We start from the raw sequence: 21,709 nt of genomic DNA on the forward strand, positions 1-21,709 counted from the left end.
TTGATTGAAATTTAGTACCTTCTATGACTTTTCCTGCAGGAAATCCTCTGCTCTATCATATGGAAATTTTATACTTGTCTGCCACTTTCCTCCTCCTTCTCCTCTTCTCATCAAATCAATGATTTTTGGTTAAAATCCTTACATATTATTTATTCGTCCTGCATGCAGTACCTCCTTTGAACTGCTTTAGCAACTCTGATTCCTCCCTTCGATTTGACAGTTAACCATACATTGTTCTTTTAAGTTGTTTTCTAAAACTTTAATTTAAAATATTATATTATTTAACTTTTCATCTGTTTATTTTACCTATGTTTATTTTCCTACACATATTTCCTTTGTTTACTTTCTTTTGTCTTCTCCCATTAGATTGAAATGATCCTAGCTATCTTTGAGAAAATTTCACTGGAAAACAGCTTTTTCTTTAGAAAGTCTGAACCACGTTTGAAGATAGGAAGACATAGTTTTTACTGCTATAATTTTGAATCCACCTTGCTGTGGCCAAACCATGCTTGAAAGTCCGCTTCCTAAAGTTTAACACTTTAATCTTCCTAAAGTATGACACATTAATTAGTTAACCTATAAGATTCTTGCTTTATTGTGCCTTTGCTGCTGCCTGTAAAAAATAACTTAAAAATTTAAAAAGTTTTTGTATATTTGATTATCTCCCTGGCATCTTAATGTTTGTTATTAATTCATTAAAGCTAGTGTGCTACAAAAATTTATGAAATCTTTCAACTACTTACAGACTATTTTTAGAGTATTCTTTGTCTATTTTTATTTGAAATATTAGAAATCTGAAATGTTATTTCATGTTAATCTGCATTAGTTTATGGAACTCTGGAGAGAAACTTATATTTCACCCCAAATTTAACATTGAATATTAAATATGTATTGATTAAATATAGCAATATTCCTGGTTACAGGATAGGTGACTTTCAAAGATGGAACAATACAGAGTTTCTGATGTTAGGATGGTTAAGAATTTATTTCTTAAGATATTTTCTTATTGCTGATCTTCTGGCTAGTAAGCGTGAGCATGATGTTCTAGGTTATTAATTAATTTATTTCTATTTTAGTTATTACAGTGTTAGAAGTACCTTAGATTTGTGAAATAAATTTCCTCTGATCATGTTAAGTAGTGATAATTTAGGTAACAGTTACCAACATTTTATCAGCAAACAAAATAATATGTTTTAGTACTTATTTGTAAATAGCAATGTGATAACAGATATCAAAACAAAACTTTTCACTACGTGTTAGGAATTTGTTATTTTCTAATTCTTTAAATTTCTCTTAATTGAACATGGCGTATTTACTGTCTGGTTCTCAATATATGGTCTATAGACCACTCATCGTACCAGAGACCATTTCAGGGTGTATAAGGGGTCAAAACTATTTTCATCATAATGATAAGATAATATATGCTTTTATTTTTTTCCTGTGTTATGACATTTGCAGTGATGTGGCAAAAGGTAAAACTTCTGGACCCTTAATCAAGGCCATGTCATCAAACTGTACTAGTATCATTGTATTCTTCACTGCCACGTACTTGCAGTTAAAAAAAAAAAAAAAAAAAAGCCAATTTCACTTTAAAAATATCCCAAGCAATAAAAATTACTAATTTTATGAAACCTCCACTTTTAGATGCATATATTTTTAATATTAATGTGTGTGTGATGGGAATCGCACTTAAGGCGTTTTTGCCTCATACAAAAGTATGGTGTTTGGAGGAAAAGCACTTGTGCTATTTTTTGAGATGTGAGGTGAATTAACCACTTTTTTTTTTTTTTCATGAAATGCCATTTTTATTGGAAAGTACAACTGACAAACTTGGATATTTGGCAAGCATTCTCAAAAATGATTGAAATGAGCCTGTCACCTTAAGGAAAACAGTGGATACTATTTGTTGCCAATGATAAAATTAAGCTTTTGAGCATAAGTTAGAATTTTGGAACTCATACTTGATGGTTTTCTAATACCTAAAGACTTTGGTGATGAAATTAGTGGGGATATTAATGAATGTGATTTTTTTTCATATTGTAGTTTAATTTCTTATGTGGTAAATATCAATAAATATAACTCTTACATGAAGTCCTTGGGAGCTTAGTATTTTTTAAGTGTATAAACGGATCCTGAAAGCAAAATGTTTAAAAAGTGCTGATTTAGGGCCGGCCCGTGGCTCACTTGGGAGAGTGTGGTGCTGATAACTCCAAGGCCACGGGTTTGGATCCCTATATAGGGATGGCTGGTTAGCTCACTTGGGAGAGTGTGGTGCTGACAGCACCAAGTCAAGGGTTAAGATCACCTTACCAGTCATCTTTTTAAAAAAATTTAAAAATAAAATAAAAAGTGCTGATTTAGGTCCTTTATCAAAGTCAGAGGTTTTACAGCCTAAGTTAGCATAACCTATTCAAAACTTTATACATACCTCATAACCAAGTTAAAATTGAGAAGAATAGATATGATTTCAGTAAACAACGTTAGACTGCATATGAATAGTAAGTTCTTAAATTCTTCCACAGTTATAATTTTCTTTAGTTAGCAATGGGCTTAGATATTCCATTGAATTTATTTAGAATTGCATTGTGTTTATCCCTGATAATTATGTTAAAATATTTTTTTCTCTCCCCCTCCTATTTCTTCTGCTTATTTCTCTTCCCTCTTTCCCTTCTTTCATTCTTCTCTTCCTTTCTTTTTTTGTATTTTCTAGGTGGAGTCTTTCATTTTGGATCAGGATGATTTGGAAAATCCAATGCTGGAAACAGCTTCCAAGTTGCTCTTGTCAGGTACTGCTGATGGTGCAGACCTCAGGACAGTAGATCCAGAAACACAGGCTAGACTGGAAGCTTTACTAGAAGCTGCAGGTATGTCTGCACACTCTACATAGTAATAAGTCTGCCTTATGATCCAAAGTTGCACATAAATCTAGTAAGCACTCTTGTTATGAATGAGTGATCTTGGATATTTACTGTGATACTGTTCATTAAGGTTAAGTGATTACTTTCTAGAGAATTACATGGAACATTTTATTAAAGCATATTTTAATTTTTTATTACAAGAGTAAAATCCATATGCTGTAGTTGCCTTATAAAGACGGACTTCTTATACAGTTGTTTCTTATTCTTGAATTCCATATTTTGAATTTGCCTACCTGCTAAAAGTTATTTGTGACCTTGAAATTAGTACTTGCAGTCTTTCATGGACACATGCAGAGCAGTGAGAAATTTGAGTTACCGTATGTGCATGTTCCCAGCTGAGGTTGAACAAGGTGATGCTCTGCTTTTTTGTTTCAGCTCCTGTACTGTAAACAAATGTCCTTCTGCGGTCTGTTTAGTGCCGTGTTTTTAACATTTTTGTGCTTTTTGTTGGTAATTTCACTGTTTAAAATGGCCCCCAAGCATAATGCTGAAGTGCTGTCTAGTGTTCCTAAGAGTAACTGACTGTGATTTGCCTTATGGAGAAAAATATGTGTATTAGATAAACTTTGTTTAGGTATGAGTTATATAGTACTGTTGGCTGTGAGTTCAATGTTAGTGAATCAACGTTATATATTAAATAAGGTGTCTTTAAACAGAAACACATATTAAAAAGATTATATTTTTATAAAAATGCTATGACCAGAGGCTTGCAGTAACCTAATGCTGTGTTTCTTCTAGGAGCAATGGTTCAGTATTCATTAATTCAGTGTTTGCAGCAACTTCATAGAACATAACTACTATGAATAATAAGAATTGACTGTATATGATTCTTCCCACTGTCTCTTGAAACTTCGTAAAGTGAATCATTAAATTTTTGTAAAATGGATCATGTCGTCCCCAGAGGAACAGAGCTTTTTTTTCTTAATTATTATTATTATTATTTTATGTTCTAAGATGTTGCAGAGCAGTCGGGGAGGCAGGGGAGAGGGGCAAGGAAAGGGGGATAGGATGAGAGGAGGTGGAAGGAGAGAGGGTGAGGTGGGGCATGGTAGAGGCTTGTGGCACCCCTCTCTTTCTGGCAGGGAGAAACATTGTTTTAATTAGGAATTATATTTAGCACCATATATGTATATAATATGCCTTAAATGTAAGGGTATAATAACTCTGAATCTCTATAATCATTTTAAAAACCATACATTTTCTTAAGTTTTCTAAAGTACACATAAATATACTGTGAACGTTGATTGTTTACGGTTTAAGAGTCCTGATGTGCTATATATTGTCCATGCAGTGCGTGTAAACTGCTACTTTATTGTGGCATATGACTGTCCTATTACTGTTCAGTAATCCTTTCAATAAATATCTCGTAATGCAGAATCTAAATATTTAAAGGACTCATGGTTAAACTTGATTTCTATCCTGGGCAAAATTCTAGAATGGATTATTAAGAGGGTCTTGACGAAATAAAGATGAAAACATAGTAAAGGCATATGCAAGGTCCTGTCCTTGATTATAGAAATTATTTATATGGAATAGTTGAGATATAATTTAGCATTTGCCAGAAATCTGATGTTGCTGTACAAGTTTATGATGGAGAAATGAGGAATATGAAATCATTTGAAAATATGTCATAAGAAGAACAGAGAATGTTTCTCCTGAGGATAAGAAGATTTGGGTTGAATATAGTGTTCTTCAAATGCTGAACTTTTTTTTTTTCTCCTGGATAGCTGGTGTGTGAGGATCTGAACCCTTGACCTTGGTGTTATAACACCATACACTAACCAGCTGAGCTAACTGGCCAGCCTCTTCAAATTCTTAAAGGACTGTCATATCAGAAGAGAGGGATATTTATTTTCTTTGTCCTCAAGGGGCAGAACCAGGTTCACAGGTGGTACCTGGAAGTAGATTTCAGCTGAAAGCTAACTTTTGGAGGTGGAGTACCTTTTCATAGGATACTAGTAGTTGCTTCATTTTTCTCTTTCTGTATTTATTCCCATTTTAAAAAATGTTTTCTTTATGGTAACTAACAAGCTGGTCTCTCCCTCTCAACCTCCTTTCCTTCTTCCTTCCTTCTTCGTCCTCTCTTTCACTTCTTTTCTCCCTTTATTTTATTTTTTTTTAATGAAAAATTTTACACGCAAACCTAGAGAGAATAGCATAATAAACCTCTGTGATCCATCATCCAGGTTCAATAGTTGTCAATGTATAGGCAGTCTTGTTTCATCTTTACCCATTATCACCCTGCTGACATTCTCATCCACATTAATTTCAAGCAAATTTAAGCATCATATCATTTCATATATAAATACTTCACAATGTAACTCTAAATTAAGAATTTCTAAAGAGAAATATACCATAATACCATTGCACATCTAAAGAAAAAAAAATTAATTCCTAATATCACAAAGTATCCTCTCAATGTTCAGATTTCCCAATTGTTTCATAATTTCTTTTTACACCTGGTTTGTTTGAATCAGGTTTAAATAAGGGTCACATATTTTTAAATGTTAATTATTTTCCTTAGGTATCTTTAATCATAACAGTTTCTCTCTTTTTTTCTATTTCTTTGTTGAATAAACCTAGTCATTTGTTCAACTTTACGGATTTTGCCAGTTGTACTTCAATGTGTTGTAATTTCTGTAAACCAGAATTCAGATTCAGATACTTGACCAGATTCAGGTTTATTCAATTTTTGGCAAGAATTGTCATTCGTGGTGCTATATATTTCATTTCATATCAAGTAGGTACTGTCTTCTTCTCTTTTTGCGATGTTTATACTGAGCATGGTTTAGGTATCCAATACGTTTTTTGAGAAAGGATGTTTAAGGGGTAACATTTTTTGAGACCTTGTCTGAAAATGCCTTTTTTACTATCCTTATAATTGGTAGTTTGATTAGGTATTGAATTCTAGTTTAAAAATCACTTTTCTTTAGACTTTTGAAGTTGTTGCTATATTGTCTTTTAATTTCTGGTGTTGCAGTTGAAAAGTTTGATGCTACACTTATTTATGATTTCCTTCTATCTCTGTGCCACTTGTCCCTTTTCCTCCTTCCCCAAATCTTTAGGATTTTTGGCATTTTAAAATTTTAGTTTCATTTTGAATACTTTTGGTTGACTTTTCACATTTAAGGTTATCTTCAAATGTCTGGTGATCCCTGAGTCTGTTTGTAGTTAGTAACAATGCCATAAAAAGCTGAATTAATCTTACATGCATATTTTCTCAACTGGTGCATTTCACTGTACACTATGTATTTATTTTTTATTGCAACATAACAATTTACCATATACATAGCAGCGTGAAACAACACTCATTTATTATCTCTTAGTTTTTGTGGGAGAGACATCTGGGCACAGTGTAACTAGATTCTCTTGCTTAGGGTCTCCTTGGGCTGAAATCAGCTGTACTGAATTTTCATCTGTTGGCTCTGGGGAAAAAAATAACTTCCAAGTTCATTGTTTTTGGTAGCAGAATTCAGTTCCTTGTAGGCATAGGACTGAGATCACCATTTCCTATGGGCTATTTGCTTGGATTCATCTCACCTCCTTGAGGTTGCCCACATTCCTTGACATATAGCTCCCTCCATATTTAAGTTAGTAGGGACACACATAATCTTTCTTGTGCTTTGCACTTCTGACTTTCTTATCTCCAACCAGCCAAAGAAAATCTCTCTGCCTTTCATGAGTTCATGTGATTTGGTCAGGCCCACCAATATAATCCCTGTATTCAGGTTAGTTGTGTTATATAGCATAACTTAATCATGGGAGTAAAATCTATTAAATTCACAGTCCTAATAATTATGTAGGGTATGTACAAGAGTGGTGGGTAATTTGGGGAGCATTTCAGAATTCCTAGCACACAGTGATTGGACAGCGACCCTTTCATTTCTTTGGAAATCCCCAAAATGTCAATATCTTTATTTCTTTTCTCTGTAGCTGTTCAATTTCTTCAGTGACACATCTGTCAGTTTTTGTCTCGTGAATAATGTAAACCTGACTGCCAAAAACTGGGAGCTGAGATTGGGAAGGGAGCTGAGGATCTCACTGCTCATGATGTACAAGTTCACTTCATTTCTCATTTTTCATTTAGTACCTCATCTCATCCTCTGTACCTGATGTCTTCTGGTCTAGGACCTTTCTGGTTTGGTTTCTTTAGAGAATAATCATCTGGCTGTGTGTTTTGGGGATGGAGGCTTGTGTCTAATTACTTCTCATAAGCGTTCAACCAGTCTCCCTGTTTCCTAACCTCTAATTATCAATCTGGTACCTCTAATTCCTGAGTACTATTGGGCAAATTACCTTTCTTTCTTTCTTTCTTTCTTTCTTTCTTTCTTTCTTTCTTTCTTTCTTTCTTTCTCTTTCTTTGTTTCTCTCTCTCTCTCTCTTTCTTTCTTTCTTTCACCTTATTTCTCTGTGATAGTTTATTCTGTTAGGTTAGGTACATCTCTTATTTACTTTGTGTTCATAAATATTAACTTAGATTTACAAATTTTTCGTAGTCTTCTTATCAAAGATGGGGTTTCTGTTACATTTTAGTTCTTCTTTGAGTAAATTCTAACAGGAAAAAGAAAAAATACTTACTCCTTTATTAAAATCAGAAATCTAGATATTTTAATACATCTTCTACCTGAATTTCTATGGTTTTGTTGTTCAGTTCATTAAATGTCAGAATTTAGAAAGAATAATCTGATCATCATGTTCCTTTTCTGTTTTTGGTCTTTGATGACTAATCCTAATAACTGGATAAGACCAGAAAAGAAGGATCACCGTAATCCAAAGTAGCTAGAATAAATTAATTTTTTGGATCTCCGCTTATTAATTTGAAAGGTTACCATCTATACCTTTAATTACTTCCTAGTTATCTTTACTAAAATATTTATCTTTATGAAGTTATGAGTAGTTTATGAAGATTTAATGTGGGGCATTTTGTTCTTTCTATTTTTTTATTCAAAATATTTTAACATTTACTTGGACATATTTGTGGAGTACAATGTGTTGTTTCAATACATGCATATACTGCAGAATACAGATAGCATAGTTTTGTACACTTTCCACTGTCCAGATCTGTCCTCTTGCTTAGTTCCTGTTTCTGTTACTAATAAATATTTGTTCTATAGCTGATCTGGGATGGTTGAAAAGTTGGAGCTAATTATCTCATGTGGAAATGCATCTGTGGCCTCAATCTCAATAGTACCATAATATACTTAAGTAACTAAATATGATCTATTGAATAAATGTTACCATAGCAGATTCAGAATATAGTATGACTTTTAATTAGTGAAACAAATTATACAGTAGTTATCAGCATGTATATTTTTGGAAAGCACCACAGGTGATGCTGATGGGCAGCCTGGTCTAAACAGCACTGAGTTAGAATGATAAAAGTTAGTGGTAAGTTTGCTTTATGGGGATATCTGGAAAAGCAACAAGTTGTTTCATGCAGATAGTTATTAACCATTTCTGCTTTGAAATTGTTTTCTTTTGCTGTTCTGAATGATTTTTAGATAAGGTACTTCTAGATATGATTTTGAGTATATGTAGTAAGTTATAGACATAATTTGAAATAAGAGGTACTCATATATAGGTTATCGAGAATGTCTTATTAGGCCACTTTTGATCACAAGTGATAGCCCAACTAAAAGTGGACATTTACCAAAAGTAGAGGGTTGATGCTGGCTTCTTGCACTATTGGCATCAGTGAGTCAAAAATAACTTTATCAGGATTCCATCTCCTTTCTTTTTCTCTCCTTTTCTCTATGTTGACTTTATTTTGGACAGTCTTTTTCTATATGTGGTAATAACAGTGGCTAAATAGCCTGTGACTCATATCTTACCAATTTAGCAACCTTTGAACATAGATCCTTCTTCCAAAGATATGACAAAAGTCTAATTGAGGACTCTTAATTGTCCCAGCATAAGCCAAAGATCCATTTCTGGCACCAGAGGGTCACAGGATCAAGTACTTATGAACCACATGGAAGGAATAAGATTATAAGAAAATTGGAGAAGAGTGATTTCTCAAAAGATTCTGGGGAAACAACATATATGTCCACTGTACCATTTGGAGGTTGTTAACATATATAGACTTAAGTAACTTGTATTTTGCTTTGTTTCTTCCTTTGGGTGTATCCATATTGGTGTGAAAATAATATAATAGGAATAGGCAAATTATCCACGGCTGATGGTAAAGCCTTTGCAGATCCAGAAGTGCTCCGGAGGTTGACGTCGTCTGTTAGTTGTGCGTTGGATGAAGCTGCTGCTGCACTTACTCGTATGAGAGCTGAAAGCACAGCAAATGCAGGGCAGTCGGACAAGTAAGTACATTTTCGCTGTGATCAATATGAAAACATCTTAAAAATAATAAAAATAGCTAGCATCTACTGAGCATTTATTTTGTGGCTGGCACTGTTCACTTAACATGTGGTACATTATTTATATTCGCAAAAACTTTGTAAAGTGTAGATTTGTTTTTACTCCCATTTTATAGATGAAAAGTTGAAGAGAATTAAGTAACTTAATCAAGATCAAATAAATGACAAGGGGCAGAGCTCCAGTGTCTGTCTGACTGCAAGGCTGACTTCCTAGCCAATATGTTATAAAAGACCTTTTGCTTATTTAGATTTTGTTTTCTTTTAATGCATCAGTGACAAAGAAGTAAATGCTTTCTAATTAATCATGCCATTTTCCAGTTCATGTGCATAATTCTGACCATTTTAAAAGGCAGGGCATTTATTTCTTTGTTTTATGAAGTTTAAAAAAAATCATATTAATCTAATTAATAATTAATTTATATATATATATATATATATTTTTTTTTTTTGTCTTTTTTTTTTTTCGTGTCCGGCAACGGATCGCAACCCTCAGTGTCGCGCCCGTACTGGACCGGGACCGGCAACGGGATCACAACCCTCAGTGCTGCACCCGCACCTCGCTCAGCCAGTGGGCGGGAACCGGTCTGTATGTGGGATCCGAACCCTCGGTGGGAGCGCCGTCGCGCTCCCAAGCGGCGCACTGTAGCAGTGCGCCACCGGGCCGGCCCAATAATTAATATATATATTAACGAGTGGATGAATTTACTGTTTTTCTTGGATCTTTGTTAGTCTTCATTCATCTAGATTTTTGTGTTATTATTAATTTACTTAACCATTTGTCTCATAGATGAATTCTCCTTCTTTAGTTAACCTTGAGTTCTGTTCCTTAGTTAATGTTCAGTTTTATTAACCTAAAATTTTATCAATATTCTCCAGATATTCTTTAATGTAGTGCCTGCTGAGATTAGCAAGAGAGAAAATTAAAAACACCTTGAGTATATTAAAGCTCATTCAACTAGGAAATAGAATAGGAAAATAAAAGGTATTAGATTATTTGACATTTAAAATATTAGAGTTTATTAGCAGAACAGTAGAGCATATTTGTGACAATTATATTTATTCTGTATAGCCTGAGAAATATTGTGGAATTAGGTGCAGTGAGTACTGTGGGCCAGATTTTGTATTAGTTAAGTTCATTGCCATGTGCCACATTTAATATTCCTTTTGCTCATACATCCTGAAGTTCAGCTGTTGCAATAGTAAATCCTGTAAGGCTGTTTTAAATCTAGCATATGCATATGGAAATTGAATGAAAAATCAAAATGGTAAAGTAGAGGAGGGTGTATACATGGACAGAGAGAGAGAGAGCATATGTTAAAAGAGGGAAAAGGTATGTTTTTATAGAGGAAATGTCTTGTGGGAAAGATATGTCCTAAACTTGCTTAAAAGTGCCAGAGGGCACTGAGTCTAGGGATTGTCAGTGTGCTGTGAAATGGGAAATTAAGAGACTTTTAAGAGGTGAGCTTATTAAGTGCTGTTCGAGACTTTCACTTTGGTGAGGGGACAGACAATACAATTAACAAGTAAGTAAAATTTGTAATGTGGCAAACAATGAAAAGAACTTTGGGGAAAAAATTGAATGGGGTAGTGCTAGGCAGTGTTTGGGTTGGAGTTCATGTTGCTCTTTTAATAGGGTGGTCAGGGAAGTCCTCACTTAAAAAATGGCTTTTTAGCAAAGACCTGAAATAGGTCTGGGGATGAGCTGTGTCTGGGAGAGGAGCTGTTGTCTGGGAGAGGACACCCTTGGCAGAGGGTTGGTAAATGCAAATATCTTGAGGTTGGAGCTTATTTAGGATATCTGATGAGAATAGCAAGAAGGCCAATGTACACACCTGGCTGGTTAGCTCAGTTGGTTAGACCTTGGTGCTGATAACACCAAGGGCCAGGGTTCAATCCCTGTACCAACCAGTCACCAAAAAAAAAAAAAAAGAAAAAAAAGAAAGAAAGAAAGAAAAAGGCCAATGTGGCCAAAATGGAAAGAGTAAGGGTGAAGAGAGTAAGAGGTAAAGCCAGAGAGGTAAAAGGGAGCAGTGGTGTGGTGTCTTGCCCCTGGGTAGATCTTGCAGTGATTTTGGCTTTTACTGTGAGTGAGATTAGAGGCTGATGGAGGATTCTGAACAGACGAGTGACATGAGCTACCTTTCATTAAAGAAGAACACTCTGACTGCCTTGTTGAAAAGAGCCTGAAGGAGAACAAGGTTGTGAAAGCAGGGAGATTGGTTAGGAGACTTTGCCATAATATTGACTAAAGATGGTGATGGTCTAAAAGCTGGGTGGTAGTAACAGAAAACAGGTTACCCACGGTGCCTTTAGTAAATGAAGTGACAGAGCCATGTTTCAAGAGGATGGTATAAGAATTATATTTGGAATAAAGATAATTTTAATAGTCCTGGATTTAGTTTTAGAGTGAATTTTATCAGAAAATGGGAGAATCTTTAGGAATATCCATAGTTGGAATTTTTGGGGGAGGTTTACAGGGCAAAAACTTTTCTCTCAGTCTGATTTTCTGTTATTCTACTTTTTTCTACTCTTCTTTTACTTGAATTCATCTTTTTCCTTGCCTGGAAGGACTCAAATAGGCCTTTATATTAGTACAAGCCGATTTTACACTTTTTAATTAAATTTTATAAAAAATCTTCTAGTGACTGAACAAAGTAATTATAACCTGTATTTAGTATGTCATTTTTATAAAATTTTATGTTTTAAATTTTTGTGTTATTTATCCACTTAAAGTAAATTAGAATTTATCCTTCAACTGCAAAACTGAAAACATTTTGGGATATTGATAATTTTAATTCAGTAAACTTTTAAGTGTAGATTAAAAAGCCCAACTCAGTCATCTTTGGCTTTCTTTTGTTATGAATAGTATTGAAATAATCATTCTTGTTTAGCACTGTTGTCAAGATTGACATCGTAAACCAGTACTTATGCTGTGTAATTTTGCATATTCTTATATCCTGATGTTACAATATTCTTCCTTGAATAGCCGCAGTTTGGCAGAAGCCTGTTCAGAAGGAGATGTAAATGCTGTGCGAAAGTTACTCATTGAAGGGCGAAGTGTAAATGAACATACCGAGGAAGGAGAGAGCCTCCTTTGTTTAGCTTGTTCTGCTGGATACTATGAGCTTGCACAGGTTTGTATTATCAAAATAAAGGCGTTTTTTGTTTTTTAGATCTGGCCTGCTTGTTAAGGAAATAATAAATCCTTCCAACCATTAGGTTTGTCTCAACAAGTAGTTTTGTTAGATATATGTTGTGTATTTGTTGGCTGTTTTACTATGTTATGACTAGTAGGTATTATATAAACATATATGTTCAAAAAATTTTTGATGAAATTATTATTTTGTGGTATCTTTTAGACTTTATTTTTCTTTCATAAGGTTTTGTTGGCAATGCATGCAAATGTGGAAGATAGGGGAATCAAAGGTGACATTACACCTTTAATGGCTGCTGCTAATGGAGGTCATGTCAAAATTGTGAAGTTGCTGCTAGCTCATAAAGCCGATGTCAATGCACAGTCTTCAACAGGTAATGCATATTTCTTTTTTAGTTTTGCTGAATAGTTACATCCTTTGGTAATAATTGTTTGACATGAAAGTGATCATTAGTGATGCTTTTGCAATTCTCTTATTTTTTAGAAGTGCTACATATTTGCATAAGTCTGTGTATGAGGCTTAAAATATATGGAATATATTTTTAATGACATTTTTCCTGTTTTGTTTATGCGTGCAATTACTTGGCCTTGTAAGTTTCCTTTAGATTAGATTAAAATAATGACGCAGTTAGAAGAAGGACCACCCTCTTGGAAATTGAGAAGGGTGGGCTATAGTTTTCAAACCCATGTTTCTTATTTTTCGGGGAGAAGAGGGAAGATTGGGAGACTAGAGGATATGGAACAAATGGCTGGTCTGTCATTCCCTACTGTTATTAATTGTGACTCATGGAAAAAGAAAGTGTTATGAAAACATTGTGTACCATAGGGATATAACTGTAGGCTAAACTAATTTTTTTTTTCAAACTTGGGCCTGGATGGATTTGTGTAAAAGTTATAAAATAAAAGAAAATATGTTTTGTGTATATTTTTCATGTAAAAAATTTAAATTTATTAGATATTTTTAATAATTTTTAAGGTCTACATATTCTGGTTTGAAAGGGTTTTAGAAATCCTTATTTTACCCAGAAGGTTGATTTTTCTTGTAATGTGGGAGATTTTTATCATCAAGAAAGAATGTTTTTGAAATTATTTTAACTTTGATTAGTTAATTGGTGTTTGAAGTTGTAGTGAAAACAAATATGTATGATTAAAAAGAATGATGTAAATTATGTATATGATGAATAATTTTAGGTTAAAAACATTAAAATTAAAAAAATAAAGTTTGTAAAACATTTCTCTGATTAAAGCTAAGACAAACACAGCTTTTTCCCTCATCTGGAAGAGAAAAATTAGCTTCAGGCAGAATTGCTCAGTTCTTATACAATTCTACAATTTTGATAATGGAAAAGGAGAATAGAGAGTTGATTTCAGAAAGATAAAATGCAATGAGCAAAGGAATTATATTTGTATGTATGTATATATATTGTTTAATAATTATTTATGGTTATAGTCTTCCATTTTAGTTTTCTCCTTAATGTAAATTAGAGGCTTCATTTTATTTTGATATTTTATGTTAATGTGTTTTTGTTTTTCCTCATTAAAATAGGCAATACAGCACTTACATATGCTTGTGCTGGAGGCTACGTAGATGTTGTAAAGGTGCTCTTGGAATCCGGTGCTAGTATTGAGGACCATAATGAAAATGGTCATACTCCTCTTATGGAAGCTGGAAGTGCTGGACATGTGGAAGTGGCCAGATTGCTGCTAGAAAATGGGGCTGGCATTAATACGCATTCCAATGAATTTAAAGAGAGTGCCCTTACGTTAGCTTGTTACAAAGGTATAGCATAAACCTTTTTTGCAACAAAAGTGTTTAAATACATGAAATTATTTACTTTATATAGTCTGGTTATTAAATTGAAATAAAAAGTAAAAATGATAATAGTATATAGTATGTAATTAATAAATGTTTAAAGTGTTTCAAAGTTTGTGTTTAATATTTTTAAAATATAGACTCAACGTTAAAATCTGTCATGAAAAATGACTATTAATTGATCCAGTTGTTTTATCAGAAACAGTTTTTTAATCTCACTATAAACTGTACCTTATAATGGTTTTACATATTGGGAATATTTTGCCTGGTACAGAAGGGGGGTACATGATAGTTGAAGTGGTGTCCACCACCAAGAAAATACTTATAATATAGAAAATACTCTCCTTTGGTCAGGCCAGACAATTGCCTGGAAAGATGCTTGGTCTGTGAGTAATTAATGCTATAGATTCTGGATCCTTAAAAGACAGCCACAGAGCCAGACATTTTTCAGACTCCACGTGTATGACAAATAAATGACTATAAAATTTAAGGAGGCACTCACTTTTAAGGACTGATTCTTCACTTGCAGAAGCTGATGAGTGAGTGCCTCCTTAAAATTTGCACTCTGGGCTTTGATTTCCTTACCTTAGACCTGGCTCTGGCATTGTTTTTTTTCATCCTGTTTAAGAGCAGCCAAGGTTGTGTGATGTCTTAGAATTTTTCCTTTAAAAACATGTGAAATAATGCTTAGATACATAAATGACTAAAATTTAAGTTAAATTTGAAAAATATGTTTTATTTAAAGTGCTTTTGATTATCTGGTGTTAACAGATTTTCAAATAGGGAGCACAGCTGAGGTCCCTTACTTTCCCCAGCTCTGTTTGATAATTAGGCAGAGGCTGATCTTCATTGGGACGAGCTGATTGGGTGGCTCTCTCCCCTTTTCACAAATACTTTTGAACCCAGAACTGGCTGCATTTTAATACTGAGTACCAGCTGGCCAGAGAGCTTTGAGATGGGGCTACATGTAACTACTCTTCCCTCTCCCCTTTGCTTGTAGCCCCACCCTGCTTTCCAAAAGGGGCATCTGAGGTTGGGGCTTGCAGGCTTTAATTAGAAGCTGGATAGAAAACCGTGCTGGTGGAGAACATCAATGCTACTTCCAGGCATCCATGGATCCTCTTCTCTTCCTCTGTTTCCGGTGAGGTTTCCTAGGACATAGATTGACGAGGAGATGGGGGATAGAACTCAGGCTGACTGAGCACTGATGTGGATCCTTTGGAAGGGAGAATGACAGAGAGGAAGGGGAGGTAGGTAGGTAGGCAGCAAAAACAAGATGTGGCAGATGCTACACTTATTCACTGAAGTAAGTTTTGTTTTACCTATGACTCCACTATTTGTCCCTTCCCCCCAGTCCCGGTGGGCTAAGAATTGATAGTAATTCATTCCAAATAAAGCTGAGGGGAGGGGGAAATCATTCTTCTATTTCTTGCATAGTGTCTAAAGTCTTTTTTAAGATATAATTTGTCTTCTGCTTTTTTAACCTCTCATAAGTTACCTTTATTTGAATTATTTGCAACAGCATAAATATGTGTATATCTGTGTATTTTGTATGTTTATATCTAAGTTAATGAATAAATATAAATTAAACGGTATTGTTTCAAGAATGTTTTTATACATGCAGTTCACAATTTACGAGTGGGTCGTTCCTAAAAGGTTTGTGAGTTGGTTATTGGAACCTAAAATACATTTTCTCATAGAAATAACTTGAATGATTATCATCCCAGGCTACTAGTTCATGAAAGCTAATTTACTCCATAGCATAAATAGCTATAGTATGCCTGGACTCTTAAAAGGCTGTAGAGGGGATATTCTGGGTGTTGGATTTTAATGGCATCTTCGTTCATCTGCAGCAAGCATTCCAGTAGCAGTTTCGAGGGCAATAGGGTAAGGAGTAGAACAGCAAGATCACGTGTGTAATTTGTGTTTGACAGTTGAAGTTGGCTTGTAGTTGACTTTGGTATTATACTTAGAAATTTAATGCTGTAAGTTAAATATAACTTTTCAAAATATCAGTGTAATTTAATTTTGGGGGAATAATAAAATATTTTTCAGTAATCTTATAAACTTTTGGTTTAGGACACCTAGAGATGGTGCGGTTTCTTTTGGAAGCAGGCGCGGATCAAGAGCATAAAACAGATGAAATGCACACTGCTCTAATGGAAGCTTGCATGGTAAGACTGGTGAAATACATACAGGAAATATATTTATATATTACGTAGGGAGAGACAGAGATAGTGTACGATGAGTGCCTTTTCCTTGGATGCAAAGATTCTGTTTATTATAACCTTATTGTGGAGCAGAACCTCAGCTCTCTGAATTACTCATAGTTTTCAGAGCCACTTGTACGACATTAACTTCTATTAAAGTTACTTTCTGAAGCTTTCCAGTACTTCCTGCATTTTCTTATTCTCATATAACTCTATACTTGTTTTACATATTTGGCACTAAGGTGACTTTTAAAAAAAAAGTTTGGTCAAGGATATTAAAGAGGGGAATACAATCCACCAAGCATGTACAGAATACTAACCATAACATGTACCTCAAACCAGTAAATTAATTAAAGAAAAATTTAAGAGTATTCTTTGTGTTACATAATTCCCCTTCTGTCACGGTCTTTTCTGAGCCCTGGATTCCTTTTTTAAGAACTGCTTTTCATAATTTTAACTTGAGAATGGGTCATAATAAAACCTTTGAATCTTGGTTTATCATTTTTCAAATGTATCAAAGTAACATTATAGACAGATTTATGAAGAAAACATGCCAAAGATAGATAAAGGCCGAAATGAATTTAAAATTCCTTCTATCAATTTCCCTTCAGAGAATGATTGTTGAAAAGATGTTAAATTTTATTTACTAATTTTTAAAATATTAGATAGCCAGTTAAGACTTACCTATTGTTTTTCTTATTACCATTTCAGTGTTTGCTTTAGTAAATTATTCTTTGGGAAAAATTTGAGTTTTAACAGTAACAGTTTGGTTACTGTTGGTTATTTTGCTATCAGTGTTGTGTAATATGACAAGCATAGAGGCAAAAATGGACATGACATGTTGGAAAGAGGTTAAAATGTCTATGAGATAATATATAGAAGGAAATAAAAAGTTTATTGAAGGAAAAATACAAGGGAAAAGAGCCTTCAAATTACCAGTAATTAGGAAAGCTGTGGGCAAGAGTGACAGGTAAATGAGACAAGATAACAAAGAACTTCCTTTTCGTTTTCTTCAATTATCATTTTTGAATGCTGAACAAAAAGTACCATGTGCACATTGTGTTGCCCTAACACATCATATATCCTTCCCCCACTTCTCCAAAAAGTGTTGCATTTTTGGTTTTCTACCTAATCAATTTTGCTTATCCTTGAGGTTTTTATGAAAATTCTACTTTCCCTCTCTAAACTCTATACTTTTAGCTTTTAAGTTTGTACCATGCAATGTTGATGTTGTCTGTGTTCTCACAGTAGTCTCTTGTTTAATGTACTTACTGTTTCCTGATGGTTAATAAGCTTCTTGATTGAAGGTAACATTTTTCTCTGTTTTTTATTCCTTAACCTTTATTTCCTACTTCTATACTAAAGCAATATAGGTACATAATAAATACTGATTTACTCAACTGTTAAATGTAGAGTTATTAATTCTTACATGGATAGAGATGAATAAACCTTATTGTATAGTACTTGAGAAGTCTTTACATTTTTTAAGATGTTTTTTAATGGTACTGATTTAATTTTTTTCAATTGTGTTATGATTAGGATGGCCATGTTGAAGTAGCTAGGTTACTTCTTGACAGTGGAGCCCAAGTGAACATGCCTGCTGATTCATTTGAGTCACCATTAACTTTGGCTGCATGTGGTGGGCATGTGGAACTTGCAGCTTTACTTATTGAAAGGGGAGCTAGCCTGGAAGAGGTCAATGATGAAGGTTATACACCATTGATGGAAGCAGCTCGCGAAGGACATGAAGAAATGGTGGCATTACTTCTAGGCCAAGGTAACTATATCATATAAGACACTAAAGAATAAATGTGTAAAACTTAAGAGCATAATTTTATAGAATTGAATTTCTGTATGTTGCCTTTCTAGGAGAGATGCTGTTTCCCAAACTAATGATAAAATGTTTGCTGTAAAAATGGTCCCATACCGTGCTAAACAAAATCAAATAGACTTTATTAATATAGAGCTTTTAGAGTCATCATGTGCTATGTGAATGAAAAACACAGAGCACTGGGGTTGAGACATAGGCTTGTAAGGTTAAGTAGGGGAGTACATGAGATTTAACATTTTTCAAGCTGATATATCGAGGGAATTCCTGTGGAGGTAGAGTACATATTAATAAATACTTGATAGATCTAATGTCTCATAAAACAGTATGGAAAACTCTGCCAGGATCTAACTTGAGTGTTCAAGAATGCATATCAGAAGCTGTCGGTGAACTCAGTATATAGTGAACTTCTCCTTTGGGAAAAGTACAATTACTTTGCTGTGTTAAGATACTTAAGTTTAGAATTTTTCTCCCATCTCTGTATTTATAGCCTGATTTTATTTTTCAACTGTTTTGTTTTTCTTTAGAGGTAATATTGACTAGAATTTTAAAAGTATAGGTTTTGGAGCAGACTTCTAAGATTTGAATCACAAGTCCACTGCGTGCTAATTTTGTAACTTGAGGCAAGTTTCTAGCCTTCTGTTCCTCAGTTTTCTCATCTGTAGGGTTGTTGTAAGAGTAAATATATATGTATAAAGCTGTTAAAAAGAAGTGCTTCGGGCCGACCCCGTGGTGCACTCGGGAGAGTGCAGCGCTGGGAGCGCAGCGTCGCTCCCACTGCGGGTTCGGATCCTATATAGGAATGGCCGGTGCACTCACTGGCTGAGCACAGTGCGGGAGACACCGCACCAAGGGTTGCGATCCCCTTACTGGTCACGAAAAAGACAAAAAAAAAAAGTGCTTCTTATATAATGCCTGTTAAGTGTTAGCTATGGTGGTGGTACTAGTAGTGATTATAATGTTGTTGTGACTTTGGGCAACTTGATTAACTGCAATTTCCTTAGCTGTAAAATGAAGTAATAATACTACCTAAATAATTTGCAACGTGCTTTGAATATGAAGCCTGGCAAATAGGAAGAGCTTATTAAATGTTATCTGTTGTTATTATTATTGTCATCATCAATGCCTTTATCATCATTTTTGAATCATTATGAGGAGGTGCAGCTTATTTTTCTGAGTCCTTTTATCTCCTGACCTTCTGTCCGAATAAATATTTCTCCAGCTGTGTACATCAAATATGGACTAATGGATGTGGTTTTAATAGGTTTTTTTTTTTTTTTAACTGCCTTAGGAGTAGGGGAGAAACACTTTCTTATTTAGTATAATAACATAAATGTTCATTTCTGAGATATAGTTTATTAGGAAACAGTCATGTTTTGCTTATCTCTTGAATAAGTTAATGACATTCTTTAAATAATTAGAATCTTTATTTTAGGAGCAAATATCAATGCACAGACAGAAGAAACTCAAGAAACTGCCTTGACTCTGGCTTGCTGTGGAGGCTTTCTGGAAGTGGCAGACTTTCTAATTAAGGCAGGAGCTGATATAGAACTAGGGTGTTCTACCCCATTAATGGAAGCTGCTCAAGAGGGTCATTTGGAGTTAGTTAAATACTTATTAGCTGCAGGTAGGCATTTTTGCATTGGGAGAAAATTTTTTTTACTTGATTTATTTGAGTGAAATGTCATAATGCAAATTTTTTTATGATGTTCTGATACACTGAATGTATTTAGTGTTTATTCTGAATAATTTGCCTAACTGCCATTTGAAGTGTCTGCAGCTTTAATTTCTAGCAGTTTTGTTTGTGTGTTTTTTTTTTTTTTTTTGCCTTTAAAGATGCTTACAGTACTCTCTATTTCTGGAAATGGACAAGGTTGTTTTGTCTGTTTGAGGAGATATGCTTATCTAGAAAAAATTTCTGTGTTCATCGTTTATGTCTTATGGTTCTTTTATTAAGCTTATATATTGTTTGTTGACACTACTGCAGGAGCTAATGTTCATGCAACAACAGCAACAGGGGATACAGCACTAACATATGCCTGTGAAAATGGTCATACTGATGTAGCGGATGTCTTACTTCAGTCAGGAGCAGATCTGGTAAGTTTTGTCATTTTAAAATCTTAATATTTAAAAATAAGACAAGAAATTAATTTAAAACTCTGGAGATTTTAGACAAAAGGTATTTCTTTCAGCTTTTATGTTGGCTTTTTTGCCATTCTTTATATCATTTAGTCACTTTTTTTTTTAGTGTCCATTCTTATTTTTCTTGTTAGTAGGACTGTTCAATCCACTATCCCTCATCTCCCAGAAAAAGGAAAATTTTGTGTTAGAGGTGTTAATAGAAAGTAATTTTCTCTCAGGTATTTACTTGGCTATTTTTAGAAGTTTTTCTATTTTAGTATAAAAAGGCAAATGTGGCTTAGATGCATTTTAGTGTAGCTTAGGAAATAAACTGTGCCTACAGTGTTTGGAGCATTATTAAATAATGAGTCAAAAACGTAAGTATTTAATAATATGTTGCTGTTAAATATACTGATATTATATTAACAATAAGTTAATAATAAAGTAATTAAGGAGTTAAAACATAAGCATTTAAAAAATATTTTTTCCCCCAAAGGATTTGTAATTTAGTAAAAAAGGATGAAATAAATACTGAGGTCATTATAAGGTAGTTCATAAAGAGATATCACAAGGAGAGTGCCAAAAGTAAAGAAGCTCAGATGAGGTAAAGCAGTCATCTGAGATGTGTTTTGGACTGGGTAAGGTCTAGAAAGGTAGATATGGCAATGTTGTGGGGAAAAAAGATGTTGCAGTTGGAAAAGAAATAAAATGAATGTGACCTGAGAAGCGGAGAAACATAAAGCAAATGCCTGTGGGGAGAATAGCTAGTCTTCCAGTTTAGCCTGTGTGGGGAGTTAGGTGTAAGACCTCAAATGGTAGGTTTTAGTTAAAAGTTAGCACCCATATTTTCATGGGCCTGAGATTCTGAGATTAATAAGCAAATGTGCTTTCCCATAGAAGTTCATAGTTTATGACACAGATTCACATGCAGGCAGAAACAGGCTCCTCCAGTAGCTAGTTTCATAAACTTATTTACCTTCTCTTTTCTCACTTTTGAAAAGGGAGGGTTGAATTAGATTATTGTTGTGACCTCTTTTAGCTGTGCACATGTTAATATAACTCTTGGAGCACTCATTATACAAGTTATATTCTAGTTGTGTGCATATGTCTCCCTTATTAGACTTTGAGCTGCTTCAGCTTAGGAACTGCATTTCCAGTTTTTACCACAATGTGTATGAAACATACAGCAATGTAATTTTTAGTACTTGCTTAGTGGCAATTAGAACAACTTAGGGTATAGCTTAAGAGAAAAATCAAAAGTTGTTCATCAGATGCAAGTGTTTAAAAATGTATGTGT

General features: G+C 34.1%; 1 protein-coding gene across 3 annotated transcripts in view; it reads left to right on the top strand.

Moving 5' to 3' along the window:
- Positions 1-21,709, top strand: part of ANKRD17 (ankyrin repeat domain 17) — a 123,671-nt gene that overhangs the window by 33,458 nt on the left and 68,504 nt on the right. For all 3 annotated transcript variants that reach the window (XM_008572457.1, XM_008572458.1, XM_008572459.1), the window contains exons 2-10: positions 2,711-2,864; positions 9,073-9,229; positions 12,273-12,420; positions 12,667-12,814; positions 13,987-14,220; positions 16,333-16,427; positions 18,003-18,240; positions 19,727-19,918; positions 20,279-20,388. In XM_008572457.1, the coding sequence (XP_008570679.1) occupies positions 2,711-2,864; positions 9,073-9,229; positions 12,273-12,420; positions 12,667-12,814; positions 13,987-14,220; positions 16,333-16,427; positions 18,003-18,240; positions 19,727-19,918; positions 20,279-20,388 (1,476 nt within the window). The remainder of the gene's footprint in view (positions 1-2,710; positions 2,865-9,072; positions 9,230-12,272; positions 12,421-12,666; positions 12,815-13,986; positions 14,221-16,332; positions 16,428-18,002; positions 18,241-19,726; positions 19,919-20,278; positions 20,389-21,709) is intronic.

Source organism: Galeopterus variegatus, unplaced genomic scaffold, assembly GCF_000696425.1.
Source record: "Galeopterus variegatus unplaced genomic scaffold, G_variegatus-3.0.2 Scaffold787, whole genome shotgun sequence".
NCBI lineage: Eukaryota > Metazoa > Chordata > Mammalia > Dermoptera > Cynocephalidae > Galeopterus > Galeopterus variegatus.